Genomic DNA, 24,227 nt, shown 5'->3' with positions numbered 1-24,227 from the left:
ACCTTTCCAAGAGAGTATTATTGATCAATGCCTGAGTTATTTCTGAGTAGAAAACAAATTACCTTGCCAATCTTGCCAACAAAGAAGAGCTCTCTCTAAATATGGGAACTCAAGAAGAACAAAATCTTGAATATATCAGTGAAAAGGATTATCACAGACTATGTATGTATCTATTTAAATTTCATTCAGTAGTGTAAATTGCAAAAATGGCACACTGCCACATATGAGACAAACATTACTCAAAACCTTGATTCTGGGTTACTTTGTTTTCCACTTAATAAGTTTCAATTATATTAGTAGAAAATACTTCTTTCTTAATATTTGCAAAACCTTCTCTAACAGTCTAAGAAATAAACTTTTATTCATTTACTTTGTCCTTACCTATCAATTTCACATTAACCACATTAGAAAAAGAAAGTTCTTTCAATATAGTATTATGAAGAATAGATATTTTTTAAACTAATATAGATTAAAAGTATGATGGGATCATTGATTCAGAAATGGAAAGAACTTCAAAAATCATCGTCTAATAACCAATTTTCTCATTTAAATCTCCCAACAACTATTTAAGATAAATTCCATTCCTATATCTTTCCTCTTTTTTGGAGATAAGCAATCTGAGGAATCATTGACTTAACTGATTTGTCCAGATATATATAATTAAAAGTCTGAAGTTCTATTTAAATCTACATGCTCTCGAACCAAAGATCAAAACTCTCTCGATATAACAGATTGCCAAACAAGTTTTTTGTAGTATATGAGCATCTCTATGTTCTTTTCTCTATGTATTTCTATTTTTCAGAGCCCATACTCATCCATTGTCACACATGAGCTCAATAACCTGATTTTGGGAACTTTCAAATCTATAGCATTTGATTCTTGAAAAACACTCTTCTCCCAACCATTGTATGACACCCCCCATATCCGAAAATATTATTCCAGTTTTTTTTTTAAATGAGGGATCAAAGGAGCAGAAGGATTGATTACCTTCCATGGAATCATAGAAGAAATAAATGAAAATCCAAGGAATATTAGAACTCAAATATGTAGTCAGGTACATAGATGGATAGATAAAAAGATAAATATACATACAAATAAAAAGAGACACATTGGAAGAAACAAGCAAATAAAATAAAATGCAAAATTAGAGAGAGGGAGACACAGATACAAATATTCAGAGATAGAGACAGAGAAACAGAGATAAAGAACAGCATTGAGAGGCAAGGAGACAGAATAAATATTCAGAATAATAGAAAACATTCTGGGCCTGATAATTGAAGATTTTCATCAGTAATATAGTGAAAACACTATAAATGGATTCTACCATGTTTTCCTACATTCTTCCTGGATTCTTTATATCAGTATATTTTCTCAGTTTAAAAATATAATAATAGTCTGCTGTAATTTATCCTATTTAATTCAAATAAAGGAAAAACCTGGCCAGAGGCACTTCCCAATCCTATCTGTCTTTTCTCAATGGTACTTTGGCTGCCAGATTTGTTTTTTATGTATTAGAGAATTTAATTCATCTTGACTATGTAGTGTAATTCCTTGGAAACTCCAATATAGTACTAGATAGATAGATAAATATAGGTATCTAGATATATAGATATCTATATCTATCTATGTATCTAATGACTTTTAGTGGGCTTTGATAGAGGTGACTAGTCAAATGTGAGTTGAAGTAGATGATTTCTGAGGAGTTATGCTAACTTGAAATTGTTTGTCTTACTACATATATATATATGCATGTATGTGTATAAATATACACACATGTATACATGTGTATGTATATATTTAAAGACACAACTTGGAACAGATAGCATGTGGCAGCTTATTTATAAGTTCTATGAGTACTTGAAATATTTCATGATGGTAAAGGTGAAACTAATTAAATAAGACTAAAGGAGTGGCAAGTCCTTCCAAGCTGTGGAACATTAAAACGATGCCTGGGAATGTAAAATGTCATTGTCTAAAGCTTAAAGGCCAATTTACTTTAGTCTAGACATTGCACATCATCACTGACCAAGCACCATGCTAATCACTGAAAATACAAAGAAAAGTAAAATACAGTCCCTGCTATCAAGGAGTCTCATAATCTCTATGCAAATATCATGCTTATGTCAGCTTACAAACAGGCATTTAGCCTGAGATCAATGGATTAATAGGTGAAATTTCATCTCAGACTTGAAGGATGCAGACTCCAAAATTACTCTGGGACCTCCCCCAAAAATATATGGTGAAGGAAAGAACAAAATATCTTTGTTTGTGGCTGCCTTTTTTTTTTTTTTTTTGGAGTTTTTATTTTTTATTTATTTATTTTTTTCATTCTTTGTGAAATGGTTCTTTTTTTTTAAATTTTTATTTTATTTTATAATTATAACATTTTTTGACAGTACAGATGCATGGGTAATTTTTTATAACATTATCCCTTGCACTTACTTCTATTCAGATTTTTTCCCTTCCTCCCCCAACCCCCTCTCCCAGATGGCAAGCAGTCTTATATATGTTAAATATATTACAGTATAATTTAGATACAATATATGTGTGTAGAACCGAATTTTTTGTTGCACAGGAAGAATTGGATTCAGAAGGTAAAAATAACAGTTTACATTCATTTCCCAGTGTTCCTTTTCTGGATGTAGCTGGTTCTGTCCATCATTAATCAATTGGAATTGGATTAGCTCTTCTCTATGTTGAAGAAATCCACTTCCATCAGCATACATCCTCGTCACAGTATCATTGTTGAAGTGTATAATGATCTTCTGGTTCTGCTCATTTCACTCAGCATCAGTTGATGTAAGTCTCTCCAAGCCTCTCTGTATTTCTCCTGTTGGTCATTTCTTATAGAACAATAATATTCCATAACATTCATATACCATAGTTTACCCAACCATTCTCCAATTGATGGACATCCATTCATCTTCCAGCTTCTAGCCACTATGAAAAGGGCTGCCACAAACATTTTGGCACATACAGGTCCCTTTCCCTTCTCTAGTAGTTCCTTGGGGTATAAGCCCAGTAATAGTATGGCTGCGTCAAAGGGTATGCACATTTTGATAACTTTTTGGGCATAATTCCAGATTGCTCTCCAGAATGGTTGGATTCTTTCACAACTTGTGGCTGCCTTTTGAATTGAAATAGGGACAGGTTGTGTAGGGGAAACAAAATTAGAACTCATATATTGTTAAGTGATCCACCAGTGGTCTTTTGGAAAGATGATTTCTACAACTATACTCCTAATGTCCATTAACAACTGTTCCCACTCAGGGTCTGGTGACTTTAGTCAATTGCATAAACTTTAAAGCAATAATGAATCCAGGACAAACAGGATTCCTATAAACTCTTGGCCAGTATTCTTTGATCCTTTCCTGTAATATACGGTCTAGCTTTCTGGAGGTCCTCCGGATCAGCCCGAGTCCTTGATTTTAGTGGAGAAGTGAAGAAGACAGAAGAGCCACCAAGAGGTTGGTCAAAGATGGAATCTCTAGTTCCCAGTCCTTTCAGCCCTTGTATATCTTAGTACAATTACAGCATTACAGAATACTGAATATGTATGAACTAGAGAGCCATTACATCATCATTCTAAGTACTAAGTATATATGTGAACTAAAGAAGAATTATCTCATCAATTCCACTGAGTTAACTTGTTGTAAGTATCCTTCTTTCAAGTATACTTCTCCAAAGTTCAGGCCCTCTACACTCTCCTCCCTGCTCTCAGTTGTTGAGTTTCCTTTTATTTTGTTCCTTTATTTCTATTTTCTTCCTTCTTCAAGGAAGTGAAACACATTCATATCAAGAGATCTAACTCTTCAACCCTGACCTACAGCAATCCCTCTTCTAATGTTAATTTTTGCCACAGACAAGGTACTTCCATTTCCTGAAGTGGGAAAAGCCATTGTGGGGACGGTTAAATTTGTGGTAGATTTTTAAAAGCAAGATGCAGAGCAACTGTTTTTGAGAAAACAAATGAGTGAATTTTGGGGATCTACAATAACTGCTATAACAAATATCCAGGTGTCATTGGTCATTTAAATCCTTGTTTCTAGTCCTCACATAAGACGGGTTTCTAAACATTTTGATGTCAAGGAGTTGATTTTTCTAAAAGTTATTTTTTTTGCAGGTTGAATGACATCACTCTTAAATGGAATCTATGGAGAACAGATCTGAAGTGAATGAGTTCATCCTTAAAGGAATAACAGATGACCCAGAGCTTCAGGTTCCTCTCTTCATAATGTTCACCTTCATCTACCTCACCACTCTGGTGGGGAACCTGGGGATGGTAGCTCTGATCTCCTGGGATTCCCACCTCCACACCCCCATGTATTTTTTTCTCAGTAACCTCTCTCTGGTAGATTTTGTCTATTCTTCAACTATTGCTCCTAAGGTAATGGCTGGGCTCCTCACGGGAAACAAAATTATTTCTTATAATGAATGTGCAGCACAATTGTTCTTCTTTGGGGACTTTGTTACTGTTGAAAGTTTCCTCCTAGCCTCAATGGCCTATGATCGCCATGCAGCTGTGTGTAAGCCCCTACATTATACCACTACCATGACTTCAACTGTATGTGCATCTCTGGTCTCTGGTGCTCACATCTGTGGCTTTCTGACATCCTCCATAGTCATAGGAAACATTTTTAGCCTTTCCTTTTGTAGGTCAAATATAGTGCATCACTTTTTCTGTGATGTCCCCCCTCTTCTAGTTCTGTCTTGCTCTGATATTCAAAGTACTGAGTTAATAATCTTTATTTTGGGGTCATTCAATGCTTTCCTCCCATTTCTTGTCATCTTTACCTCTTACTTACTAATCTTCATCACCATCTTGAAGATTCGTTCTGCAGAAGGCCGCCAGAAAGCCTTCTCCACCTGTGCTTCCCATCTCACAGCAGTAAGCATATTTTATGGGACAGTCATTTTCATGTATTTCCAGCCCAGTTCAAACCATTCAATGGACTCAGACAAAATAGTGTCAATATTCTACACCATGGTCATCCCTATGTTGAACCCTCTGGTCTACAGTCTTAGGAATAAGGATGTTAAAAATGCTTTCAGAAAAATAATGAGAGGACAGAAACTTCAATTAGATCATCTTTTTTCTTAGAAAATACAATCAATACCTTCCTATTTTGCCAGACACAAAACTGAGTAATTTTTCTTATATACAGAGTAGAATCCAAACTTTTACTTTTTCTTTTTTATTTGATCTCTTTATAGATCTATTTTCATATATTTTAATGTATGTATGTGTGTAGGCATATATATATATATATATATATATATATATATATATATATATATATACAATTGTATGTATATATGTGTGCAGGTTAGTCTGTGTATCTGTGAATATAATATAAATATATAATTCTATATATTTATGTACTCTGTGTGTGTGTGTGTATATACATGTACCTTCTCTTTATGGGGAAAGAGAAGTAAAAACTTCTTTCATGTAAAAATTCCAAAATATAATTCTATGAATAATCAGAGGGATCAAAACCAACCAATAGGAAAACATATGGAATTAGCATGGGTGGTGGTGCAAGCTTAATATGCAGCCCTGTGGAAATCTAGAAAAATGGGAATGGTGGCAGGCAGGCTCCCATCCCATGGCATTCCTGGTGTTAAGAGTGGGTTCCTTTCTGCTGTTGACCTCTGCTCACCTGGGGCTCTTGCATTATACCAAGCTCTGTCTGGAAAATTTCCTTGGGCATATCCTGTCCTTGCTCAGATGAATGGCCACCTCATTATATCCTGGATCTCAACTTTTGCCACTTTCCCTCCACAAGAGGGATTTCCCAAATGAGATTTCTGGAAACTTCTTTGAGCATAAACACAAAGGGACAGTGCCCCTCTTCCATTTTCAGGAAGGTTGCCAAGGAAGAGAAGCATATCCTGATGATTGGATCATTCCTCTCCTCTTCTCAGAGGGAGAAGCCCTTGGAAAATGGCAGGATTCTTGACCTTGCTGGGCTCAGAGCCAGACTGCAGGGTGATGGTGGAGTCATCACTATAGTCATTCCCCTATGAGAACAAAGCCCCTTTTTCAGAAAACGATGGGCAGGTCAATCCCCATGGTAGCCAATGTCCTGGAATCTATCAGGATCAAGGACTTGGTTATACTATACCAGTTGATTCCAAGAGTCTGCAACATCTCCTGGGTGACTCCTGGGAGGAGAGGAAGTCCTGGATACCGGCCAGGTGAGAAAGGCTAATATCAGTGACAGACATTAAGGACCTAAAGAAGTCTAATAGGACTGTTCTATTTCCATTGAAGCCATGAGTGATTAGCATAGTCTATAGGTTGTCCAAGTTGGAGTCTATAGTTCCTAGCTGCTCACTAAGCTCATATTTCTTGAGGCAGGCTATACCAAATTACTTCTTTAAGGGGGACCTAGAGATAAAAAAGGAGATGGCCTACCCATGGTGCCAGAAGCAGAGGCAATAATGCTGGATTCACTCTCCCAAAAATTCCCTACACCACACTACATATGTGTTTCATATACAATGACACAGTGATCCTTACAACATTCCCTCAAGATATACAGAACTGCAACTTTTATCCTTATTTTACAGGTGAATAGACTAAAACTTTGAAAAGTTCAATGTCTTTCCTCAGGCTTCCCAAGGAGAAAATAAAATGATTAGAAATTAAGACTTGACTTCCAACTCGGGTTCTTTGTTTTTCCCCTAACAATGAGATAGATTAATAAAGGAACACAGACAAGAAAATGGTCTCCTGTAGGATTCAAGTTTGATCCCTATGGTCAGAGGAACGTTAATGGCACCATCTGTATATGGTGACTATAAAACAGCCAGTTGTCTCTAAGGAAAAATAGTCTCTTAAGAGTTATTGTGTTCCAATGATCTAAGGATCCTCTCAGTTTAGGCTTTCAGCCATTGACTTCCCATTATTTGACTACTAGGTCTCACTGACATGGAACCAACCTGGAGACAGCAATCCCTAGAGTCATTCATACATCTGCTTTCCTTTGTTCCTTCTGAGACAGAGCAGGAAGCAAGGTCACTAACTCTGCTTCCATCCTTGCAATACCTCTCCTTTTTGAAGAAATCCATAACAATAAGGACTAGTGAAGAGTTTCTTTAAAAGCATCAAGTATATGGGAAGGTTGGGACTTCAAACCAATGATATTCATGTGAAGGTGCTTGGCCAACTCTCAACCTTTGGAGTCCCATCCACCTACATCCTCATGCTAGGTAGGTTCTGAGAAATATTAGGTTAAGATGTTCATGTAGAAAGCAGCGTGGCAAACTGGGAAAAGTGACTGATCTGGAGTCAGAAAGATCTAGATAAAAAATTTGCCTGAACAAGTCATGTTATATGATTATGGTGGAATACTATTTTGCCTATAAAAAACAGTGAGCCCAATAGTCTTAGAAAAACATAGGGGGAAAAAAGAAAAAAATATATATATATTTTTCCATATTTTTTCTTTTATATATATATATATATATATATATATATATATATATATATATATATATATATATATATATATATATATAGGTATGGCTATAACACCCTTTAAAATCTATAAAGTGAAGAAGGATGTGCAAATCTATGGCAGTTGAACAAGATATATAGATTAATGGGCTAGGGATAAAAGATAAGCTAGGATAGAGAAGGGTGTTTAGTTTAACAGGAGTGGGATAAAATTGGATTAATTAATGGAAATGGGACAAAGAAGGTTGGAAATCAGGGTGGGGAAGTTAAGGGAGGTATTCATGGTGGTAGTAAGTAAGGCAAGACAAGTTAAGGAGCAAAATTAAAATAGAAAAATTATCAGATATAGGTAATAAGAGATATACACAAATACTATAATAAGGATTGGGAATCAAATGTATTAGAAAAATAGGGTTAGTAATAATTAATTTTAGAGGAAGTCAAACTTAAAAATGCAAAGAAAGAGAAATCTACATTATGTCACCCATATTAATATTTTTTCAGATGCGTGTTTACATCTGAATATATATATACATACGTATGTATGTATGTGTGTGTACATACATACGTATGTATATATATATATATATATATATATATATATTTCTGATTATATGCGGATTTATATCCATGTATGAATATGTATATGTGGGGTGACATATATGCATATACATGTATGTATGTAGAGGTATGTATATAGGTATATATGTATATCTGTTCTTAACTGTAGCCTCTTTGGGGATATAGTGTGGAATAAAAGGGGAAAAGAGAATAAAGTAAAAAGAGCACAGTAAACAAAAGAGAGGAACATTCATGAATATAATCTCTTCTATTATTCTGTATGCTTTCTTGTAATGGAAATTTATCATTATATATTTTGAATCCTCCCTAATGTTCTATTGAGCACATGACAATGTTTAGTTTTTTATTTTTTTATTTTCTTTTTTTCTTTCTTCTTAGTTTATATTTAGTTCAATAAAAATAATAAAAAAAGTAAAGAAATGCTATTTTATGATATTGATAAGTAAATTGAGGCTGAGAGAGTTAAGGGAGTTGTCCAGTAATGCACAATTATTATATGTCTGAGGAAAAATTTAAATCTAGATATTCCTGACTCTAAGATCTTTTGTACTATACCACATTCTCTCAAGGTGCAAATGGTCTAATGTGACCTCTAGCTTCTGTATTCCATGTTGTTTGTTTTCTTTCATAAATTATCATGTATTAATGCATTAGTTTTTGCTAACCAAACTTGGTCATGTCTGTCACCCTTTGTGTTTGGCAAACACTTTCCCCACAGTTGCCCTGTAACTTCTGTACCTTAAGATGTGATATTCTCATTTTCCAAATGAGAAGATGCAGACTCAGCATTATAAATGTACTTCTCAGAAATCAGACACAAATTAGTGACCAATCCAGTCAATATTAAAACTCTTCTGATTCCTACTCAAGTATTCTTTTCTAAATATACTCTCAGACCCTTGTGAATTCATGAGTAGAAATTAAAATACTTTGTCTGCTCTGTTGACCTAAAAAGACTTTAGATATGGAGACCTGAAGCCTTCCAGTCTGGAGAACCTCAAGCACAATGCCATTGGATTTGTGTACATGTAATTGTTTCATTAGTACCAGTTATCAAGATGGCTCAAGAATACCATGTACATGACCAATATTTAAATCTTTATTACAAGTTTTGTGGGTTTGCTTTACACTAGATTTTTACTATTAAAAGAAAAAACTTGATTAAATGCAGAATTAGATGTAAAAATGAAGTTTTTCCCTCCTCCAATATTTTCTCAAATAAAAGTTTTAAAGAATTATTTTATCCTTGCCTATGTACTGTATATTTGTCATTACAAAAAAGTTGCCATATATATGCACATATATGTATATACATTTTACAGTGTATATGTGTGATGTCTTTACATAAATATATCACATACATTTATACACATAAACATATATATATATATACATACAAATATATGTGTATGAACAAAAATATTTATGTATATCTATAGGTATATCTGTCTTCATATAATGGTTAAATCTAGTTTAGCATTGATTTAATCCTACAACAAATAATGGTTTCCTAGTGACATAAGGATTGGTGTATACTCAGTGTACAGCATATACAGTGTACAGCCCACTAGAAGCTCTCGGAGCCTCAGCCAGGATTTAGTCGGGGAGATTCAGAAGCCAGAGAAGGCAGGCGGGAGCTCTGGGAACCAAGCCCAGACTAAAAGAATCTCCAGAAAGCTGCTCATCTCCAGGAAAGAGATAATATAGGATCTGCTCTACAAGAAAGCGAACTGAGCTGCAGGAAAGGAGACAAAACTTGGAAAGAGACAATAAAGGATTTGGTCCTTAACACTTGGCTTCATTTAGGGTGATTACTGAACTGAAACAAGACTGCTTCCAGAGACCCCAAGAAAACCCCAACAAGAGAACATTACATTTTAGAGAAGAATATTACAGAAGGGGCTTCTCCATAGACATACAAGAAAGGAGCATGGCCAAGATTCATCTATTCCCATGAAATGAGAAAGAACTGTTTTTAAACATTCCAGTATTTTTGTTTTCATTCTCTTGTTGGTCTGGCTGCTCTTTCCATTAGGGTAGATGAGTTGTCTCAAGAGCAACTGAAAATTGACACCCTTGATATATTACCTTATTACCTACATAAAAATATAACATACTATATTTATATTTATTTCATTAAATATTGTCCAATTATATGGTGATCTGATTAGACCAGCTGCCTCCGGGCTGCATATTGTATACCTCTAATGGGAATAACAAATGTATTACATTTTATTATCATTTTGGGTTGTGCAGACTTTCCAATCAATTGTCTATAAATATTTGATACTAGCATCCAGAAGTCCTAGACCTAGACAGCAAAGACAGCAAAATGGATTGAACAAGAGACTTGCATTCAAGAAGACCTGTTTAATTCCAATTTTAGATACTTATTAGCCATGCGACCCCGGAATAAGTAATTAAACTTTTTTTTTCTTTTGCCTCATGTTCCCCATAGGTAAAATGGGGATAATGTAACTCAATGAATTATTGAAAGGCTCAAATAAGATCTATATAAAAGTGTTGCATATCCCTTGACGCCATGTAAATGCTATTGAGGTATTATCATTAAACCCACACTTGCAAAAGAATTTTTGGTACTGCATAGCCAGTAATTGCCCAACCAATCCTTCTGCAGAAACCTCAAAGTGGGTAAAATCCAGTAGCTCCAGATACTCCAGATTTGAAGAGTTCACAGGTAGCTCAGAACCTAAAGATTTGGGATCTTTTTTCCTAGATGAAATCTACATCTCCCTCTTCTTTCTTCCTTTCCTCTCTTAACCACTGAAGGGTATTCCTGTGAAAAGATCTAGCTTTCCAAGCTAAAGCAACAACAGCCCCACACTTCCACTCTATCTCATAATAATTTCTGCCAAATAAGAAGGCTGTTCTGTTTGTGTTTTCTTGGAATGAGAAATGTCGCTTTGAAGAATTTCACATTTAGAAAATGGGAGGAATTAATACATGAGGGACTCTTTCACTCTTTGAGAAACTGGATTAAGGACTTTCAAAAACCTGAAGTAAATGCAATGACAAATGACCACTACCTTTATACGTTCAGTCCCTTAGTTCCTTACTTCATACATAAGATAGGTCTCTGACCATGTTTTGTCTGGAGTCTTTCATGCTGTAGAGTGGCTTTCTCTGACGATTGCTCTTTTGTTGCAGGTGAATGACATCACTCCCAAAGGACATCAATGGGGAACAGATCTGAAGTGAGTGAGTTCATCCTCTTAGGATTAACAGAAGTTCCGGAACTTCAGGTTCCTCTCTTCATCATGTTCACCTTCATCTACCTCATCACCCTGGTAGGGAACCTGGGAATGATAGCTCTGATCTCCTGGGATCCTCGCCTCCACACCCCCATGTACTTCTTCCTCAGTAACCTCTCTCTGGTGGATTTTGGCTACTCCTCTGCTGTTACCGCCAAGGTGATGGCTGGGCTCCTCACAGGGGACAAGGTCATCTCCTATAATGGATGTGTAGCACAACTGTTCTTCTTTGGGGCTTTTGCAAGTGCTGAAAGTTTCTTCTTAGCCTGCATGGCCTATGATCGCCACGCAGCTGTGTGTAAGCCCTTACATTATACCACTACCATGACTTCAGCAGTATGTGCATTTCTGGCCAGTGGTGTCCATATCTGTAGCTTTTTGGCCTCTTCCATAGTCATAGGAGTCATATTTAGCCTCTCCTTTTGTGGCTCCAACATTGTCCATCACTTTTTTTGTGATGTTTCCCCTCTCCTAGTTCTCTCTTGTTCTGATACTCACATCACTGAATTAGAATTGTATATCTTAGGGTTGTTCACTGTCTTTGTCCCATTTCTTGTCATCTTTACTTCTTACTTGTTAATCTTCATCACCATCCTAAAGATCCATTCCACTGAAGGCCACCAGAAAGCCTTCTCTACCTGTGCTTCCCATCTCACAGCAGTGTCTATATTTTATGGAACAATCATCTTCATGTATTTCCAGCCTAGTGCAAACCATTCACTAGACTCAGACAAAATTCTATCAGTATTCTACACCATGGTCATCCCTATGTTGAACCCTCTGGTCTATAGTGTTAGAAACAAAGAAGTCAAAATCGCTTTCAGAAAAGCCTGGGACAACAAGTTCAATTAGATCATCTTTTTTCATAGAGAGAAAAGCCATTCTGTATCTTCCACACTCTGGGATCCAGACCTGAATGTTCTGAGAAGTGGAAGGCAACCTTTTCCTTTTTCTTTTTCATTTTTTAATAGCTAATCTGTTTATAGATCTGTCTATCTTCATATTTATGAATAGATACGTATGTATATGTATATATGCATATAAATAGGTATATATGTATACATGTGTGTCTGTGTTTGTATGAATATATATATAGTACTTTGTATATTTATTATTTATACAGTGTCTATGTGTATGTGTGTAACTTTTTTAGATGGGGGAATAAAAATAGAAACTTCTTTCATGTAAAAAATCCAAAATACAATTCTATCAACAATCAGAGAGATCGGTGTGAAGTATAACCAAGAAAACCCCAAACCAAAAAAAAAAGAGAGAGAGAATAAATGGAACCAGGGTGACTTGTGGTGCAAGCTTAAGTTGTTTCCCTGTGAGGAAATATGAAAGGTGGCACCCCATGGAGAGGGAGATGAAAAAACTTTTAAGAATCAGGGCTTCAAAAATGCATATGTGTGTGTGTAAGTAGATATATAGATAGATAGACGTTAATATCTCTCTATTTATACATACACATGACACACTTTAAAATTTAATCTGTTAGGTTTTAAATAATTTATTAATCTGTTATTTTTTATCACTTTCTCAAATGAATACCATGAACAAAACAATAAATAAAGTCATGAGTTAAAGCATTTTTGATGATTCTAATGAAGGTGCTGACATTCAAAATATAATTATCTTTTTGATGCCATTTGGCATTGGAGATTAAATCACTGCTACTGTATGGCAACTTTTAAAAAACAACAGTGGTTCTTGTGAGTACTTTGAGGTTTTTTGGTTTTTATTTTTTAACAACTTTTGAGCCTTTGATTTAATTTCTTTTGATTGAGGTGGAATAAAGGTTGGCCAAGATATAGCAATTTGAATTATTTTATAAGAGTGGGAGGTTCATTTTGATCACAGTGGGAGAAACTAAGGAATAAGTTCTACTAAGAACATTTAAGATGATTTGTTTAGGAACAACTCTATTCAGTCATAATGAGGCAACAAGACAGACAAACACACACACACACACACACACACACACACACACACACACACACACACACACAGACATATACACAAAGACAGATTTGATGGTTACTGGAAACCCTCTGCCTCTGAGATTCTGTGATTCCCTTTCTCTTTTGATCTCAGAATGCTCCTGGAAAAGTTGCCCAGTGGACATACCACCAGTCCTGAACTCATAAAGACAGAAATTATAATCCAGTCTTAGACATTCACTAGTTTTATATCCATAGATAAGACACTTAATTCTGCTTGCTTCCCCCTCCTCCACCTTCCTAAAAGGATTTTCCTTTGAATTTATGGTATCTGGCTTGGGGTGGCCCTTTAGGGACATATCAAACATGTTCTTTCTGCTTTATCTGTTTAAATCCTCACATATCATTATGAATAGGAATTGTAACGCGTGAAAAAAATAATAATATCTAAAAGATACGAGTCATCTGAAATTGTAAGAAGCCTGACACCTCTACATTTATCCATGTCATTGGTGGTTTGATTCAAATCAATTTGTTCCATAGGGATATGGTACTTACTAAAAAGAGGCAAAACAAGGATTCCATATCTATCTGAAGTGCAATGCTCTGTTCTCTACACCACATGTTTCATATACAATGATAGAGTGATTTTTATCTTTATTTTACAAGTGAAAAGATTAAAGCTTTGAAAAGGTCACTGTCTTCTTCAGACTTCTCAAGGAGAAAATAAAATGACTAGAAATTAGGCCTTGACTGCCAAGTTAGGGGTTCTTTCTGTTTCCCTAAACAATGAGGTAGATTAACCAAAAAAAAAAAAAACAGACAAGAAAATGGTCTCTTACAGGTTTCAAGTTTGATCCCTATGGTCAGAGCACAATTTAATGGCATCTTATGTATAGGGTAGTTGAAAAGCAGCCAGTTGTCTTTAAGGGATAGTCTCTTAAGAGTTATTGTGCTCCAAGGATCTCAAGATCCTGCTTTATATTGGACTTCAACTATGGACTTCCCATTATTTGACTACTAGGTCTCACTGATATGGGACCAACCTGGAGACAACAGTCCCTAGAGCCATTCATGCATCTGCTTTCCATTGTTCCTTCTGAGACTGAGCAGGAAGGAAGACGGCTAAGTCTCTGCCTCCATCTTTGTAGCAGCAATGACGTCTCCTAATTTAAAGGAATACCTTTTTGCACAGGGATTAGGGAAGACTTTCTTGACAAGTGTCAATTATACAGAAATATAGGGATATCAGACCCAAATTACTCATATGAGGGTGCTTGGCCAGCTCTCCCCTTTGCAGTCCCATCCATCTACATCTACATGCTAGTTAGGATCTGGGAAATATAATGTAAGACTAAGGTGCTCATGTAGAGAGCGGCATGGTATATGAGAAAAAATCATGTATCTGGAGTCAAAAAGGTCTACATAAAAAAAAACTTGCCTGAACAAGTTGTAGTACATGATTGTGATGAAATACTATTGTGGCTATTAGAAACAATGAGCTTAATTATTTTAGAAAAAAATGGAAAGACATATATACACCAAAGGGTATAGCACCCTTCAAAATCTATACAGAATTAGGAAGAGGAGGGAATAAGATAAGGTGGGCTACAGAAAGATGGGTGGATTCATGGCAGTGGGATAAAGTGTATAGATTAATGAGCAAGGGAAAAAGGATGATGTGTGTAGAGAAGGGGGATTAGATTTAACAGGAGCGGGATCAAGTTGGGCAAATGAGTGAGAATGAGACAAAGATGAAAGGATATGATTGGGGGAAAAAGTTATGGGAGGGATGTGTGGGTGGGAGGAGATTACAAGGCAAGTTAAGGAGCAGAATTAAAGTTTAACAGTTAATGGAGATGGGTAATAAAAGATATAGACAAAAATTACAAGAAGGATCAGGAATAGAATTTATTAGGAAAAAAGTAGGGCTAGTAATCATTAATTTTAGACAAAGACAAAGATTCAAAAAAGAGAAATCTGCAGTATATTATAATTGTTTCAGATGAAAGTTTCCTATGAGTAAATGCATATGTGTATATCTATATCTATGTAGCGAGAGATATCTATATATAATGTGATGTATCTGAGTATATGTAGATGTATATCCATGTAAGGAGATGTATAAATATATATATATGTGTGTGTGTGTGTGTGTGTGTGTGTGTGTGTGTGTGTGTATGTGTGTGTGTTCATAGATAGATTTATATATGTGTGCTGTGTGCGTGTTGTGTGTGTGTGTGCGTTGTGTGTTCATAGATATGTGTGGGGGGTGGTGTGACTATATATACACACATGTTTGCATATACACATATGTAGTATATAGCTATATATGTATATACATACATATATATATATAATATCAGTGCTGTTTGGGGAAATTGGGGACATAAAAGGGGAAAAAAGAATAAAATAAAAAATGCACAGCAAAGAGCAAAAGAGAGGAACATTCATGAATATAATATCTTCTATTATTCTAAAAGCTTTCTTATAATTCATTGTTATCTATTTTGAATCTTCCTTGATGTTCTGTTGGGCACATGACAATGTTTTGTTTTATTTATTTTCTTTTTCTTTCTTTTTATGTTTTTTTTCTTTTTTGATATTTAGTTCAATAAAAAAACTAACAAAGAAAAAAGAACTCTTAATATTATGATACCAATATGTAAGTTGAAGCTGAGAGTTAAGTGACTTGTCCAATTATACACATTATTAAGTTTCTAAAGAGAAATTTTAACTCTAGATCTCTCTGACTTCAGCCTTTTCTACTTATACCACATTTCCTCAAGTTATTGATGGTCTAATGTGACCTCTGCCATCTGTGTTCCACCTTGTTGTGCTTCTCCCAACATTTGTTTTCTTTCATGAATTAGTTTTTGCTAACCAAACTCAATCATGTCTCTCACACTTTGTGTTTGGAAAACACTTTGCCCTCAGTTGCCCTGTAACTTCCATACTTTAAGATGTATTATTCCCATTTCCCAAATGAGAAGACAGAGGCCTGGCATGATAAATGTACTTGTCTGACATCAGACACAAATTAGTGGCCAATCCAATCAATATTAAAACTCAAGTCTTCTGATTCCTACTCAAGTATCCTTTTCCAAATATACTCTCAAACCCTTGTTTATTTCTGAATAGAAAGAAAATTCCCTAGTCTGCCTTGCTGACCTAAAAATACTTTATATTTGGACCTGAGACTATCCAGTTTGGAGAACTCAAGCAGAATGCCATAGGCTTTGTCTACATACAATTGTTTCATTTGTCCTTGTTATCAAGATGCTTCAAGAATATCATGGACAATATAATTTAAATCTTGATTACAAGTCGCCTGTGTTCTCTTTGCAGTAGTTTTTTTTTTCTAATAATAAAGGAAAGTGCATTAAATACAGAATTAGATGTAAAAATGGAGATTTCCCCTCCTCCAATATTTTTTTAAATAAAAGTCTAATGATTTATTTTTTCTTGACTATGGGTTATATATTAATCATGCTAGGAAAAAGTTATATAATTTTAATTTATAATTATTGACATATTCTTAGAACAATAGCACTGTAAGATCAAGGGACATTAGGATTATTGCCATATTTCCCCTGTGCTCTATCAATTGGACAAGCTGCTTCTAATGGAGATAACAAATACATTAGACCTTATTATTCTCTTTGGGTTGGACAGATTTTTCCTCTACAGAATTTGATAATAATACTCAGAGGTCCTAGATCTAGACAACAGAGGCATCACAGTGGATTCAACAACAGGCTTGGGTTCAGGAAGACCTAAGTTTAATTCCAATTTTAAGTACTTAGTAGATGCGTGAAGCTGAATAAGTCACTTTTTTTTTTTTACTTTTGATTGCTCATAAGTAAAATAGGTATCATCTACCTCAATAGATTATTGAAAGGATCAAATAAGATCTGTAAAAGTATTTCATGTACCTTAAAACACCATAAGCTCACGCTTGCAAAAGTATTCTTAGCATTGCATTTATCCCTTCTCTAGAAACTTAAGCCCAGTCTGTTCAGATATATCCTCACTTCTGAATAGTTCACAGCTATCTCAGAATCTAAAGACTTTGGGTCTTTTTCCTTATATGAAATCTATATATCCTTCTTTTTTCTTCTTTTCCTCTATCACTGAAGGATATTCCTAGGAAAAGATCTAGGTTTCCAAGCCCAAATAACAATAGCCCCACCCCACCCTTCACTCCATCTTATATGATTTTTATCAGGTAAGAAAACTGTTTTGTTTTTCTTTATATTTTTTCTTGAAGTGGGAAATGTCAGTCTGAAAAATGTTAAGTAACATTTTTAATGTTAATAAAACATGGATTAACACATGAGGGACTCTTTCTTTGAGAAACTGGATCAATGGCATGAAACCTAAAGTAACTATAATGACAACTGACAATTATCTTTATGCTTTCAGTGACTTCGTTCCTTATTTCTGTCCCCACATCAGATAGGTCTTTGACCTTGTTTTGTCTTAAGTTGTTCATCCTATAAAGTGGCTTTTTCAGATGTTTGCTCTTTTGTTGCAGGTGAATGATATCACTTCCAAATAACATCAATGGAGAACAGATCTGAAGTGAGTGAGTTTATCCTCCTAGGTTTAACAGAAGTTCCAGAGCTTCAGGTCTTCTCTTCATCATCTTCATCCTCATCTACTTCATGACCTTAGCAGGAAACCGGGGGATAGTAGCTCTGAACTAAGAATCATCTTCATGAGTCCAAGTAGAGGCTCAATCATTAATAGCATTTACTTTGAGGCAAAATTATCATTTAAGTTATTTAAAGCACACTTATATGCCCAGACACATGCACGTACACACACATACACACACAAACACACACACACACACACACACACACACACACACACACACACACACCCTGAATGTAGTCTGTAGGAATCTATAAGGTGAGATGCATTTTCTGGGAGGGAACTCATTGGGCTGCAGAGAACAAAAGTATAAAGTTTGCATTTCTCCTTCCAAAATTTCATCTTGTTAGATTTAAATAAAATTTTTGACCTACTGGGATATTTTTAAGTCTTAAAAAGATGATTCAGTGTGAAAGTTGTTCCTTCTGGATTTTTTCCACCTGGGAATTTGACAGGGATGCCAATATTTGTTTGTCCAAGAAACTAATAAATCAACTTAATTTCACAATAATTAATTTATTAGTCTACAAGTTTGAGTAAGGGCCCATGTAGGTTATGGTTAAACTGTTAGGATTACTAGGTGAGAACTCAGGTTGTCTGGACAGTGACAAGACAAAAATAATATATATAATGCATACCAATGAGGAACCACTTCAACCAATGAGCTTGCTCCTTAGAATTCCTAAGGTGTAAACTCCCTTTAAAGGCCTGAACCAAAGGTCTGAAAATAAATATATACATTTAAGTGAAGATAAAATTATATATATATACATTTAAGTGAAGATCAAATATATAAAAATAAGTAAATGTTGCTTTTGTGATGTGGGGTAGAATATGAGCAGGCAGAGAACCATGCTGTGCTTTTAATTTTTATTCTCTATTGTCTTCAAGAATAGCAATAAGAAGCTTGCCAAATGCTCTTAAATGAAAAATAATTACAATAATATTCGCCTCAGTTATCATTGAACTACAATGTTAAGGGTGTGAGTCCAAGGACAAAAACAACAAGGCAGTGTGGGACAGGATCAGATGTAGTTTGAGAAAATTGGTTATTTGAAATCTCTAAGTAATTTTTTTTAAAAAGGGGGTTTTAATATTCATGATAAGACCATTTATAATGTACAAGTTTCTATCTCGACAATAGCTGTTAGAACACACAAATATAGTTATTTGTGCTCTATAAATAAGGAACTCAGTATTCAATTAGGATAAAGGACTTGCCTAAAAATGCACCTTTAATTCCATCTTGGATTTTTCTAACACCAAGTTCGAGGATCTTTCACTACCCCATTTTGTAGATCTACTCCATCTCTCTCTCAGGTACAATATCACATTTGACCTCCACAAAAATCTTCTGATTGTATTTAGGTCAGATTATTATGCCTATTTGAAAAATGAATACATTGAGACTTGGAGATGTTCAGTGACTTGACCAATGTTATCTGATGCCATACTAGTACTTTGTAGGAAATGGTAGAAGAAAGACTAGCATCCAACTTTTGTCAGTTGTCTTTTCCAGGTCCCTTTCTATTTTTACTTTGCTAATAAGAAGTTGAGATTAATAGAGTACTCATGAGAAAATGGTTCTTTCCCCATGGTCAGAGCCGAATTTAATGGCTTGTTTTGTTCAAAAGTTGGCAGCAGAATTGTCAGGATCTCCAAGAGAGCACCATCTCCCAAGAGTCACGGGGCTTCCAGATCTTTATAAAGCCCCTGTCTTTTTTCAGATTCTAGTTATTTACATTATAATATTCCACTATAGAGTTAATAGAACTAGTTTGTGGGTACCAAATGTCCTGAGTCATTTGCTTATTCATCCAGTTACTCTCTCTTCAGCTCAGTCTCAGGAAACAGAAAAGTAAGGGATGGCATTGCTAATCATTGCCATCTATGGCAGAACAATGGCCAGGAGTCACCACCCTGCCACAAAGAACCTCTGATCTCCTTATGCCAGTGATTAGTGAAGAGTTTCTCCAAAAGGATTATATATCTCTTAGGCTTGGGACTTCAAGGTCAGAACTTGAAGTTAAAATTCTTGGTTAATTATCCTCTCTAGAATCCTGCCTACCTTTCTCCATAACCAAGTATCCAGGTCCTAACATTTCCAATTTATGTCTGTACTGCTCATGCATGTAGTAACATAGTACATACTTCCTAGAGGGAGAAAAACCTGTATAAAACCTTCTCTATCTCAGATATTAATTCATTGTTTCTCCATGGGTAAGTAACTTGACTTTCTTATCTTATCCATAAAGTGTGTATCATTATACCTATGGTTCTTCTCTCATAGGGTTGTCTTGGGACTCAAATAAGATCATGCATGGAAACATCTCTAACACCAAATATTATTTTACTTGCAGGATTTCAAACTCATCATCCTTTAGTAACTGAAGCAGCAGTCTGAGATATGAGCAACTGTGTATTGCTAATGAAAACAATTAAATTATATCAATTAAGGTCATTCTTTTTGTCAGAGAAAAAAATACAAAGCAGAGCTGCTTGACCTTCATTGTACTTGTCTCATCTACATTAAGAATCAGCCCAATTCTTTATTTCATTATGCCTCGTTTCCCTAAATGGTCAAATTAAACAAATAAAACACCTTTTCTAGTATTTAATCTCTGGGACTTCAGTCATCCTAAGTCTTAGCACTCTTCTGAATGTTCCTACAAGAAAGGATTGCTTTTGCATTCATTCTTAGTTACCTGTTTTTGGTTTTGGTTTTGGGGTTTTTTTTTGTGGTGTTGTTTTTTTTTTTTCTTGCTTCAGATGCTTTTTCATATCAAAGTCAGTCTGTCAATTTTTCCCTCTTTCTTCAAAATCTCAAAAGCATTCTATCAAATTCCCAGATAGTTGAAGACCCCCATAATTAATAGATTATTCCATCATGCCAATTTTTGGATCCATTTCCTCTTTCGACATAAATGTAACTTTATGTAAATGTAACTGTACTTTTATGTGAATATTGGTATAAAAGTTTTCCACCACATTTCTCCACTCTGATTCCTGGATTTCCTCATATGCTTATATAATCTGTTTACCAAAGGGAAAAAAGAAACTTATGTATTTATTATTATATTTATTTTAAGTATTTTATTTATCATTTTATTATTATTATTGTTATCTCATTTCCTTCAAATAAGGGAAAAACTTTTCCAGAACCACAATCCAGTTATGAGTTCTTCTCTCACATTATCTTGTTGGTGAAATTTGTTTCCAGTTGTTAAAGACTCTAGTTCATCTTACTATCTCTAACCCTTTGGGGATCCCAATAAGCTATTAAAACTGGATATCTCTTATCTTACATTTCCCTACATTTTTTCCAGCTTCACTTTTCCAATTGTACTTATCTTCTGGTCAGTTGCGAGTTCCTCCTGGTCAGATGCGAGCTGTGGTAGGTGACCTCCAAGGAACAATACTGACTTGAAATTCCTTGATTCTGTTTGTTGTGATTTTTTTTCAAAATATATCTTGATAAAATATGGAAATTGTTATGAAAATTTTCTTCTCCTGACTCCTAATCATAGAGATGAAATTAAGTTATTGAAATTAACTATGGGCACATCCTTTCAAGCTATAAAGACTTATTGTGAATTCAGGGAATAGACTATGGCTTGTCTGCTGCCTAAAGACAACCTTAGTTTTGTTCCCAAAGGAAAGATAACCACTTAAGAAAATGAGCCAGCAAACATTTATTAAGTGTGTACTATGTGGCCAGCACTATGCTGAATAGATATAATATACATACATATACAAATAGAGAATACAAAGAAAGGCAAAATATATTCCTGGTCCTCAACAAATTCACAGACTTTAGACAATGTGCAAATAATTGTAAAAACAAGAAATATCCAGAATAAACTGCAGGTAATTAAAAGAGGGAAGGCACTGGAACTGATGTAGATCAGTACAGGTTTTGTGTAGATGGGATTTTAACTAAACCAAAGAAGCTAAGCCAATGATTAGTGATATCTTTGGGACCCAGAAAACCATATAATGAATTGAAAGGACAAAATGTCCCTGGTTGTGGCTATCTTCTGCATCCACAGTGACAATTGAAAAATGTATAATATATGGGATGGAAACTAATTTAGAAGTCATTTATATGATGCACAGTTGCTTTGATAGACAACTCCCACATCTCTGCAACTGGTAGTCATTAGCAACTGTTCCTCAGTCCATTCTATAGACCTTACTGCTTCAGCAATTGCAGAACAAAGCTGAATCTCAGTGAAAGTTTACCCAACTTTCTTTGATCCTCCCTTTCCTTCTCTCCATCTTTAATCATGCTAATTTGGTTTTTCTCTTTTCTCCTTTTCCCTATTCTTCATCAGAATGAAGCCTATTTATAGAAAATAAAAATATCTAGTTCTCCAACCAGACCAATAGTAATTCCCCTTCTTATGCTGATTTTTATTGGAGAATCAGGTGCTTTCCTTTCTTGAAGTGGGAAATAAATGTCACTTTGTTGATCCAGACATTTTTAGTAGACTGAAAAAAAGTGAAAATTAATATTTGAGAGATGCTCTGAGTAATCGGATCATAGAATTTTGAAAAACGAGTGTAATTGCTTTGAAAACTACTTAGAAGTTATTTAAAAGTCATTCATCATGAAGAATTAGTTTTTCTGATGATTACTCTTTTGTTGCAGGTGAATGACAGCATATTCACATGACATGCATGGAGAATATATCTGAAGTGAATGAATTCATCCTCATAGGATTAACAGATAATCCAGACCTTCAGCTTCCTCTCTTCATCATGTTCACCCTTATTTATCTCATCACACTAGTAGGAAACCTGGGGATAGTAGCTCTGATTACTTGGGATTCCCAACTCCACACTCCCATGTACTTTTTCCTCACTAATCTCTCTCTGGTGGACTTTGGGTATTCCTCAGCTGTTACTCCCAAGGTGATGGCTGGGCTTCTCACAGGTGACAAGGTCATCTCCTATTATGGATGTGTTGCACAATGGTTCTTCTTTGGAACCTTTGCTTCAGCTGAAAGTTTCCTCTTGGCTGCCATGTCCTATGATCGCCATGCAGCTGTGTGTAAGCCCTTACATTACACTACTACCATGACTTCAACAGTATGTGCATCTTTGGCCAGTGGTGTCCACATCTGTAGCTTTTTGGCCTCTTCTATACTCACAGGAAACGTATTTAGCCTTACCTTTTGTAGTTCCAACATAGTCCATCACTTTTTCTGTGATGTTCCCCCTCTCCTAGCTCTCTCTTGCTCTGATACTCACATCATTGAGTTACTATTATATATCTTAGGGTCATTCACTATCTTTTTCCCATTTCTTGTCATCTTTACTTCTTATTCGATAATCTTTATCACCATCTTGAAGATCCGTTCTGCCGAAGGCCGCCAGAAAGCCTTCTCCACTTGTGCTTCCCATCTCATGGCAGTGTCTATATTTTATGGGACAATCATGTTCATGTACTTTCAGCCTAATTCAAACCACTCAATGGACTCAGATAAAATTGCATCAGTGTTCTACACCATGGTCATCCCCATGTTGAACCCTATAGTCTATAGTCTTAGGAATAAAGATGTCAAGAATGCTTTTAAGAAAGCTGTGAGGAGACAAAAACTTGATATGAATCATTTTTCTTAGAAAATCCAATCTGTTTCTTCTTCTTTCTGTGCTGTATCCTCTAATTAAAGCTATTTTCTTATACACTCAGAACTGGAATCCAAACTTTTTTCAGAAATAACATATAGTAGAAAAGACAAAATGAGAAAACTGAATTTAAGTTCTATATCAGAGATCTTCATGGTTTGTTACCTTTGGAAAATCACAATGGCCTCACATTGAAATCACAGTTTCCTCACATTGAAAGATGCTTAATTATATTTCATGTCTTATGAGATTGTTGTGTGGGGAAATGATGTGTATGTACACATACAAGTGCTGTATAGCAAATCAAACTATTATCCTGTTAGGAAGTGAAAGTTTATTTGGATCATTTCTGTACATTTTCTTGGAAAGCAAAGATCCTGAGTTACTTAGAAATATATAGCTTTAATATTATTGGAATTTCTTTTTCAGCAATCTGTAAGCTGCTAAAGGCACAAGAATCGGCTTTTGGGGGGGAAATATGTATGAAAGACTTTAAATTTTAATATCATTTTTATTTTCTCCATCACTTTTTTTAATTCTTGCTCACCAACAACACAAGAAATAAAGTCCTGATTAGTAGCATTTACTGATTTCTGTGGTCTAAATATTCACATTCAAAATTCATCAATCTCTTTGTGGCCCATTTGGAGCTGCCTTTAGCATATCCCTGCAGCATAG

The 24,227-nt window shown here is 35.2% G+C and overlaps 3 protein-coding genes across 3 annotated transcripts; all 3 read left to right on the top strand.

Annotated features, from left to right (window-relative positions):
* Positions 1-4,144: 4,144 nt before the first annotated feature.
* LOC141546615 (olfactory receptor 5B2-like) lies at positions 4,145-5,101 on the top strand. The gene has a single exon (XM_074274569.1). It carries the CDS (start codon positions 4,145-4,147, stop codon positions 5,099-5,101), a length of 957 nt encoding a protein of 318 aa, XP_074130670.1.
* Positions 5,102-11,244: 6,143 nt separating this feature from the next.
* LOC141546852 (olfactory receptor 5B2-like) lies at positions 11,245-12,171 on the top strand. Its single transcript, XM_074274984.1, has one exon. The coding sequence runs from the start codon at positions 11,245-11,247 to the stop codon at positions 12,169-12,171; it is 927 nt and encodes a 308-aa protein (XP_074131085.1).
* A 10,418-nt stretch (positions 12,172-22,589) lies between these two features.
* Positions 22,590-23,543, top strand: LOC141547559 (olfactory receptor 5B2-like). The gene has a single exon (XM_074275946.1). The coding sequence runs from the start codon at positions 22,590-22,592 to the stop codon at positions 23,541-23,543; it is 954 nt and encodes a 317-aa protein (XP_074132047.1).
* The last annotated feature ends 684 nt before the right edge of the window (positions 23,544-24,227 follow it).

Source organism: Sminthopsis crassicaudata, chromosome 6, assembly GCF_048593235.1.
Source record: "Sminthopsis crassicaudata isolate SCR6 chromosome 6, ASM4859323v1, whole genome shotgun sequence".
NCBI classification, from domain to species: Eukaryota; Metazoa; Chordata; class Mammalia; order Dasyuromorphia; family Dasyuridae; genus Sminthopsis; species Sminthopsis crassicaudata.
This window is presented reverse-complemented; position numbering and strand designations above follow the sequence as displayed.

Coding starts and splice junctions, on each gene's coding strand:
- LOC141546615 (XM_074274569.1), top strand. CDS start 4,145: ATGGAATCTATGGAGAACAGATCTGAAGTGAATGAGTTCATCCTTAAA.
- LOC141546852 (XM_074274984.1), top strand. CDS start 11,245: ATGGGGAACAGATCTGAAGTGAGTGAGTTCATCCTCTTAGGATTAACA.
- LOC141547559 (XM_074275946.1), top strand. CDS start 22,590: ATGACATGCATGGAGAATATATCTGAAGTGAATGAATTCATCCTCATA.